Source organism: Ochotona curzoniae, unplaced genomic scaffold (genome assembly GCF_017591425.1).
Source record: "Ochotona curzoniae isolate NIBS_2020 unplaced genomic scaffold, NIBS_Ocur_1.0 scaffold_4701, whole genome shotgun sequence".
In the NCBI taxonomy this organism is placed as follows: domain Eukaryota; kingdom Metazoa; phylum Chordata; class Mammalia; order Lagomorpha; family Ochotonidae; genus Ochotona; species Ochotona curzoniae.
The window spans coordinates 67,424,195-67,433,770 of NW_024467122.1; the positions used below are offsets into that span (position 1 = coordinate 67,424,195).

The 9,576-nt window shown below is 49.3% G+C and overlaps 1 protein-coding gene across 1 annotated transcript; it reads right to left on the reverse strand.

The window, feature by feature from the left end:
- Positions 1–3,073, reverse strand: RPS27L (ribosomal protein S27 like). Its single transcript, XM_040969482.1, has 4 exons — positions 2,971–3,073; positions 2,467–2,575; positions 1,759–1,869; positions 1–199 (listed from the first exon to the last, which is right to left on the reverse strand). The coding sequence occupies exons 1-4, from the start codon at positions 2,974–2,976 to the stop codon at positions 171–173; spliced, it is 255 nt and encodes an 84-aa protein (XP_040825416.1). The 5' UTR covers positions 2,977–3,073; the 3' UTR covers positions 1–170.
- Positions 3,074–9,576: the final 6,503 nt, after the last annotated feature.

A 9,576-nucleotide genomic window follows, 5' to 3' on the forward strand; every position in this document is an offset into this window, starting at 1 on the left:
TTTGCCCATAATCAAAACTTTATTGAAAAACTGACATCAAAATAGGGGATAACTTGAATACCTTATAAAGTCAAACAAAATTACATTTTCTTAGTAGATTCACCAGAATATCTGAACTTATGATAAGGCTTTCTGTGAGAAAACACAAATCCAGGAATTTGCACGGGTCACTAGTGCTGCTTTCTTCTAAAGGAACAGCCTGCAAAGGAATCACAAGGAGAAATTAGACTCAAGTCCATTTTGCCCTTGGTGTAACTCGGTGAATATGACACCTTCATTCAATTAATTGTCAGATCCAGACTTATCCTCTTACAGCAATTTCTGCTATTATTCATCTGAGGGTCTTATACATTTTATGTATTTGAAAGAGAGAAATCTGATCTTTCATCCACTGGTTCACTCTGAAATGTCAACAGCAGCGGCTGGGCCAGACCAAGGCCAGGAGCTCTACCTGGGTCTCCCAGGCCACAGTGCCCCACAGTGCCGCTCTGCCACCCCCACCCCGGTGCGTTAGCAAGAAGCTTCATCAGAAGCAGAGAGCAGACTCAGTCCCAGGCAGTTCATGGCAATGCTGGCTCACCCTCCGAGTGTCTTCTGATAGGATTATAACTGTAGCTGCCATTTTTTAATTTAACAGTTAAAAACTAGTTTATACAAGCTGTTACAGGAAGACCTATTAATTTTTGGAACCCTTCTGAATAACTTTCTCAAGAAAGTAATTTGGATTACAGTTCTTTTCAGATCTGTTAGGGAAACCCTGGTACAAATATACTCTGCACCATCTGTCAGCAGACAGGCACAGAAATTCAAAGACCAAGCACAACATGTTTCAAAAATCTGCCAAGTGTAAGAAGTATTACTGATTTTATATTCACATCTCACCATGCCACACCAAGTGGATTTTGGATTCACTGCTATTCGAGGTCTAACTTCCCCAGTGAGAACATCCAATTCCCAGCTCCCCATAATATCGTAAGCAAATTGCAAACACCATTAACAAACTGTAAATGTGCCAGTATGACCACAGGATATATACATATTTACCATTAGTTGCTCATAAAAATAGAACTCCTGACGCTTCAATGTAACTGTTGCTTAACTGGCAAGGATTTAAAAAAAAATACTCTTTGGGCCTGGCACAGTGGCGCAGTGGTTAAGGTCCTTGCCTTGCACGCCCGGGATCCTATATGGGCGCCGGTTCTAATCCCGGCGGCCCTGCTTCCCATCCAGCTCCCTGCCTGTGGCCTGGGAAAGCAGTCGAGGACGGCCCAAAGCTTTGGGACCCTGCACCCGCGTAGCAGACCCAGAAGTGGCTCTGGATCGGCATAGCATCGGCCGTTGCGCTCACTTGGGGAGTGAATGATCAGATGGAAGATCTTCCTCTCTGTCTCTCCTCTCTGTATATCTGCCTTTCCAATAAAAATAAAATAAATCTTAAAAAAAAAAAAAACCTCTTATGTACCAAATGCAAATGAAACAAAATATTTACAAAATTTAAAATTCTATGGCTTTAGAAATCCCTGTGTCCTAAACTCTCCATTTTGGTGAATTTATTTCAAGCTAAGTGAATAAACACAAAAGAATCAGTACCCACAACTTAGCAAAAGAATACACAAGTTTCTCCAAGTGGCTGTTGTGGCCGTTTGAGGAGTAAGCCAGTGCATGGATGATCTGTCTCCCTGTGGCTCTGCTTTTCAAATACATCTTTTAAGGAACTTATGGTGGTCGTTATTCATCTAGTGTTACAGACACTCCTACCTTCTGTGAGCCGGGCCTTCCCTCCCGTGGGCTGGCACAGCACAGTGGAGCAGCCTACACAGAGGACCACTGTCTGGGCATGGCTGAACACCGTGGTGATCTTGTAGCAACCTAAAAAGCAAAGACAGCATGGCCCTGTCCAACTAACTGCTGGTAATAAACAGCTATTACTTACACACTTCCTCAAGGAGGACGAACTTAAAGCACTGTGTGACATATGTTACATAGGTGACAAAGTTTTCCAGTAGCCACGTATTTAAGGGGAAATATTCTACTGGACTTGTTATTTCCAAAGCATTACCATTTCAATATAAAACCGATTTTTTTCCCTAGGACTTCTTCAAAAGCCAGGGTTTGAACCTCAAGCCCATCTCCATTGTGACCGGGCAAGCGCTCCATGGTCACATATGGCTAATGGCCACCGGGACTGGGCAGGGCAACCTGAGACTGCAGGCTCAGCAGCCGCGTCATTCCACTAGGGAAAAAAGAAACGTCAGGCGCCCCACAGCCTCAAGACTTCCGGACAAATCCTGCAAAGTTTCTCCCACCGTCTACTGGGAACCCGGTCCTTGTAACATTCCCAATTCTGTCACCTAACTAGTACTCAACGGTTACAGTGTATCTAAACCCACGCCCGCTAAAAAAAATTCCTAGAGAAATTGCCCTTCAGACAAGAATGAAGACATGGCTTTTTTTCTTTTTTTTTACCTGGACATTTTACATCCATAAAGTAAGAGTTTGGACTCTGAACCAGCCGTTTCTTTTTATGCTTCTTCTTTTCCTCCTCCAACGAGGGGTGTAGCAAATCTCTGGCCAGCTGTTAAAAAGTTAAAACAAGAAAAGCAAAACAAGCCCAGGATTACTGCCAGTGTCACAGTCCAGCCCGCGGCAGACGGAACCGGACGTGGAGCGCACACGGCGTCCCCGAAAGCCTCCGAGCGTCCAGCCCCTGGCCCGGACCGAGGCGGTGAGGGAGGCACCTCCGCAACGTCCGCAGGACGCCGCGTCCAAGATGCCCGCTACCACCCGGCCCCGCGGCGAGCAGGGGCAGGACCCCGGCCCACGACCGCCCGGGCGCAGGCCCCGCCATGCCGCGCCGCCCGGGCAAGTCCCGACAAGCCCGCGGGGCCACACGGCCGGCCGCAGCGCGGGCCCCGGCGGACCCCACGGGCCTCCCCCGGCCCAGCCCCGGGCGGACACCCCGGCACTCACAGGCATGTCGGCGGCCCGCGAGCCCGGCCCGGACGACTGGCTCCCGCGGTTCTCCTCAGCGATAAAACGCTAACGGCCGCCCGGCAGTGACTTCCGGGAGGGCGAGGCGGCGGCCAGGGGCGGGGCGAGCGGCCGCTCTAGGCGCTCCTCTCGGTAGTCGGGGCGGGAGCTCCTGCGGCGAGCGCGGCTCGGGGGTGACCGGCGGCGGGGCTCGGGCTGCGGGCTCGGGGGTGACCAGCGCGGCTGGGGAGTGACCGACGGGGCTCGGGCTGAGGGCTCGCGGGTGACCAGTGGGGAGTGACCGACGGGGCTCGGGCTGAGGGATCAGGGGTGACCGGGTGGCTCGGGCTGAGGGCTCGCGGGTGACCGGGGGGCTCGGGCTGAGGGCCTGGACCCGTGGCACCCCAAGCCGGACTGGGGGCGCTGGTGTGCGGGGCTAGGGGACCGGGTCAAGCTGAGGTCTCTGAGACAGCACCCAGAACAGGACCAACCGCGCCCTGGGGTCGCTGGGCTTCGAGACTGTGTTTATTATTGCTGTTGTTTCCCATCGTTAACTCCTAATACGTCGTGCACCCCCCCTTGCAGGATGCGGGGCTCGGATTCGGGGTTCGTCCAGGACGAAGCGCTCAGCTCTGCTCCAGTGTGGACTAGTGGCTAGCATTCCTGAGAGGCGGGACAAAGCTTTGCTGTGGAGGACTGGCTTGCAGGATGGGTGTGTGCGCACTAGGAAGTTCAAAGGGTGAGAACTAGGGAGACTCCGTGCCAGGAAATTGTTCTTAATCACTTCACCGAAAAGGTGTGTGTTTACTGCACATTTTTTGGGAAATAGAAAAGTGAAAAACCATACCCAGAGAGATTACTTTTTCAGGCAATCCTTACACATGCTTTTTATTCATTTGGCATACAGGTTTCTTTGAAATTTCGAGTTTTATTTGTTTGCTTGTTTTGAAAGAAATTTATATAGAGAGAGGAAGAGAGAGATATTCCACCTGCTGGTTCACCTCCCAAATGTCCAGAATGGTTAGCACTGGGGGGTCTGAAACCAGAAACTTCTTCCTGGTCTCCCAAGCGGTGACAGGGACCCAAGAACTTGGGCCATCTTCCACTGCTTTCCCAGGCCTTTAGCTGGGAGCTGGATCTGAAGAGGAGCAGCCGGGACTAGAACCAGGCTCGAGTTCCCCAGCAGGTGTTGGCTTAACTCACTGCCCCACAACACCCACCCCTGGGATTTGGATTTTCTGCGGTCAGAATCATCTTGTGTATGGTCTTGTGTAGGCTGAGTTCCTCCCCCTTAATCATGAACCTGGCTCCTTGTTACTACGAATTACTGCAAATTACTGCTGTTACTACTGATAAGCTTGTAGGATCCATCCTGTGAACATGGAAACTCATTTCATCTGCACACTAAATTGGAGTTAGGATTGGGTTTTTAAATAATGTGTGAAACTAGTAACTAATCATATTAAATATTTTCATACTGCTGCATTTATACAATACAATTGCATTCTTGTATAAATGCAGCTATAGCCAGTATGGGATGCTGGCATCTCAGACCACTGCACCACAGCACTGCCCTGAGAAGTCTGTTTCAAACGTAAACTCTAACAACACTGTATTCTTTCCCCTTCCTGCTATCATCCACCTGTTGGCAGTTTTCAAAGTCCTAGTGGCTTGTGCTCAGCACACTCCAGAAATCATCCACCCACTCCGGGAGGTCACCTCTCTGGGTACACCAGCTCTCCAACAGGGTCACTGTCCTGGCCCCAACTGTAGCAGCTGCTGTCTGTCGTTCACAAGAATGCTGAGGCAGCTGAGGCAAGTGCCACTTGATAAGAGGCAAGACTCTCACACACAAACTGGGCCCCCTTAGGCCAGGCTGGCAGGAACATTTGACCCACACCCCTTCCCTTGCCAGCCAGGAGGCTAACTTTGTTTAAAGAAAGAAAACTTCAAAAAATATTTATTTTAATGCAAAGTCAGATATATACAGAGAGGAGGAGAGACAGAGAGGAAAACCCATCCAATGATTCACTCCCCAAGTGACTGCAACGGCCGGTGCTGCGCTGATCCAGAGCCAGGAGCCAGGAACTTCCTCCAGGTCTCCTGCATGGGTGCAGGGTCCCAAGGCTTTGGGCCGTCCTCAGCTGCTTTCCCAGGCCACAAGCAGGGAGCTGGATGGGAAGCAGGGACACTGGGATTAGAACTGGCATCCATATGGGATCCCAGTGCGTTCAAGGCGAGGACTTTAGCCACTAGGCCACACCGCCTCCCCCCCCCCAAAAGAAAGTTTTTAAGAGAAAAACGGAGACACAGATGGGGAGAACTCTGAGATCTTCGTCTAGTGGTTCATCCCCAAATGCCGACCACAGCTAGGGCTAGACCAGGTAGAAGCCAGGAGCCAGGAACTCTTCCAGGTCTCCCATGAAGGTGGTTGAGACCCAAATACTTGTGCTATTATGGGATGCCCCAAGGATGCCCATTGGCAGGAAACAGGATTGAAAGTGGAGTAGCTGGGACTTGAGCCGGCCACTATAAATAAGTAAATATGGATGTATATTTATTACGAGACTGAATTCAGATGGGCTTCACTGCCTTACTCTCCAGCCTCTAGCTGTACTGACCACTAGGAGGCAGCAGTGTGCAGGCAGAGGCGAGCAGAGCGGCGTTGGGCTGCTGACTGCCCAGAGCCTAGGCTGGACAGGCCGCTCCCTCTCCCGGCATCAGACGTCCCCTTCCGGTGGCTCTTAGGGGCTTCACCGAAGCCCGTCCTCCAATTTGGGCCCCGCGGGCTGATGGGACCGGCAACTCGGCTTCCTTTATTGGGTTCTCTGCATGTCTTAAAATTTAAAATAGTCCTTTTTTGAAATTTTCTTCAAAAACCCAAAAAAACCCTTTCAAAATGAACTGTCATCTGCCAGAATCTCCTCTTTTGCTTTACTTATTTCATTTTATTTGAAAGGCAGAGAGCGTGAGAATCTTCCATCTACAGGCTCCTTCCCACTGCTGAGCAAGGGAGGGGAGGGAGGAGCAGGAGAGAAGAGGAAAACTTGGGGAAGGGATCCATGTCACAGTAATTTTTAATACTTTCGGTGATCCCATAAGCAGGGTTGAGAACCACTGCTATAGTTCTCTGAAGGTCTTAGGATTTATAAAAGCATGTGGGGCACTGTGGCACAGTGCATTAAACTGCCACTTGAAATGCCTGGGTTCGAGCCCCACTATGCAGAGTCGGTTAAGCTGATGTCAGGGTTTGAGTCTCCTAGGGTCTGTTGTGGGAGGCAGCAGGTGACCGCTTCACTACTTGAGTCCCTCGCCCACATGGGCATCCCAGATGGAGTCATTGGCTTCTGGCTTCCGCCTGGCCAGCCCTGCCTGTTCCAGGCATTTGGAGAGTAAACCAGCAGATGGAACATTTCTCTCTCTCTTTTTCAAATAATTTTTTTAAAGTTTTTAAAATTTGTGGGCCTGGCACAGTAGCCTAATGGCTAAAATCCTCACCTTGAATGCACCAGGATCCTTTATAGGCATAGGTTCTAATCCCAGCGGCCCCACTGTTTGTGGTCTTGGAAGGCAATCAAGGGTGGCCCAAGGCCTTGGGGACCCTGTACCCATGTGGGAGATCCAGAAGAAGCTCCTGGCTCCTGGCTTCAGATCAGCTTAGCTCAAGCCGTTGGGCCACTTGAATGATTCATTGAACAAAAGATCTTCCACCCTGTCTGTACTATCTGTATATCTGACTTTCACAATAAAAAAGTTTTTTAAATTATAAAGATTTAATTAAAAAAAATTTTTTTAAAGATTTATTTAATTATTAGAAAGTCAGATATACAGAGAGGAGGAGAAACAGAGAGGAAGATCTTTCTTCCGATGATTCACTCTCCAAGTGAACACAATGGCTGATGCTATGCCAATCCGAAGCCAAGATCCAGGAACTTCTTCCAGGTCTCCCACGTGGGTGCAGGGTCCCAAAGCCTTGGGCTGTCCTTGACTACTCTCCCAGGCCACAAGCAGGGAGCTGGATGGGAAGTGGAGCTGCCAGGATTAGAACTGGCACCCATATGGGATCCCGGCGCATTCAGGGCGAGGACTTTAGCTGCTAGGCCATGCCGCCAGGCCCTAATTTAAAATTTAAATTTTTTTAATTAAAAAAAATTTTTTAAAGACCTCCTTAGAGGCAATGTGTTCTCTCGGCCCTCACATGTCTTTCTGTGCCTCACGTCAAGTGTTTTATGAAGCAGCTAAGGTCAGCACAGGTGCCTGCATTCACCATTTCTGGAGAACCCTGCTGTCGCCCATGGACTTACTCTTCTATGCCCCTGTGGTGCTGTGTCACTTTCCCCTCTCTGTGCCTCCTCCTCCCCAAACTCCTCTAGTCTTCTTGGTGACTGGGATTTGATCTCTTCTCCCAAATATTTGGTAAAGGGCATAAGAGATGTTTTAGAATGTGTCAGCTGGGTGCCGCACTCAGCGTACCTACTCAATGGCCATGCCTGGAACATCCACTGAGTTCATCCAGATATCTTATCTTCCAGTTACACCTTTACTAGGCCTTGTTATGTGTGTGTCTGTGTGTGTTTTAGATTTACTTATTTTTATTGGAAAGATTTACAGAGAGAAGAAGAGACAGAAAAAGATCTTCCATTTCCTAATTCACTCCCCAAGTGACCATATGGCTGGAATTGAGCCAATCCAATCCAAGCCAGGAGCCTGGAGCCCCTCCAGGTCTCCCACACAGGTTCAGGGTCCCAGGTTTTGGGCCATCCTCTATCACTTTCCCAGGCCACCAACAGGGAGCTAGAAAGAAAGTGGAGCAGCCGGGACATGAACCGGTGCACATATGGAATCCAGGTACATGCAAGGTGAGGATTTAGTCACTAGGGTATTGTGCCAGGCTTGTGGGTTTGTTTTCTAAGAGTTATTTATTTATTTATTGGAAAGGCAGAGTGACAGAGATGGAGCAAGATTAACTCCACAGATGCTTTTGACAGCCAGGACTGGGCCAGGCCAAGCCAAGAACCAGGAACTCCATCCTCTCCCCAGTGGATGGCAGGGACCCAAATCTGTCTCATCCACTGTCTTCCCAAGTACATTAGCAGGAATGCTGGATCAAAAAGGGAGTGGCCAGCATTGGAATTTAGTTTGATGCGATAAAATGACAAAGGCTGCAGGATGCTGCCTACATCTCCGTTAACTCGCTCCCAAAGCTGGGAAGATCAGCTGAAGTCTTGGCCGGGTGATGAGAAACTAGTGAGTGCTGCTTTCTCCTGCCGCGGCACATGCGTAGAGGCAACATGACTGAACACATCGCATCTTCTCCCTTAGAAGCTGGTGCGAGGCGAAGGGGTAGAAGGGCACAAAGCCTTGGGAAGAATGGTGCCCTGCTTATTCACACCGAGTAACACTGTAAAAGGAATGTCTCCTGTATACACAGCTTTGGGCATTGTAAACCCTCTTTGCCGGAGCACAGAAACTTTTAACAGCCACTTAACCTCCCTAAGTTTTTCTTCTATCTATAAAAGAGGAATATTCATGCCCATTTAAAAAGTTACAGGAAGATAAAGTGAGGGGCTGGTACATTGACTCAACTGGCAATCCTCTATATAACCCTGAGTGCCAGGATTCCATATGGGTGATGGTTCATGTCCCGGCTGCTCCACTTCCCATCCCAGCTCCCTGCTTGTGGTCTGAGAAAGCAGCCAAGGATGGCCCAAAGCCTTGGGACCCTGCACCCACATGGGAGACCCAGAAGAAATTCCTGGCTCCTGGCTTTGGATCAGCGCAGCTCTGGCCCTTGCGGCTGCTTAGAGAGTGAAACAATAGATGGAAGATCTTCTCTGTCTCTCCTCCTCTCTGTATATCTTACTTTGCAATAAAAATAAATAAATCTTTCAAAAAAAGAATATATAAAAAGTATCAACACTTTCTTAAAAAATGTTTTAATCATTTACTTATTTGAGAGGCAGTGTGACAGAGAAATAGGGAAAGATCTTGCACCCACTGGTATACTACAAAATGTTCACAATAGCCATGGCCAAGCCAGGTGGGAGCCAGGAGCTGGGAACTCAAGACACCCATGTGGGTGGTAGGAAGCCAAGCACTCGAGCCAGCATCAGTACCAGGTATATTAGCAGGAAGCTGGATGGGAAGCAGAGATGGGACTTGAGCTGAGCTGCCCTGACATGAGATAGAGGCATCCCAATCAGATGTGTGACCCACTGTGCTACAATGCCACCTGCACTCAGCACTTGATTCAAAAGTAAAAGACTCCAGCAACCATATACTACGTTAAGGCAGAACTATGATGAGATAACTGCATTTGACAAGTCCCTGTGCAGGAAATCACCATTAGCCGGAAATTCTGCAAGCTAATCCAAAGCCAGGAGCCAGGAGCTTCTTCTGGGTCTCCCACATGGGTGTAAGGTCCCAAGATTTTGAACCATCCTCTACTGCTTTTGCAGGCCATTAGCAGAGTTGGATGGGAAGTGGAGCAGCCGGGACACAAACTGGTGCCCATATGGGATGCTGGTACCATAGGCGGAGGATTAGCCTAATAAGTCTCTATGCTGACCAATGTTCTTTCTTGCCAATTCTAACAGGTGGCACAAG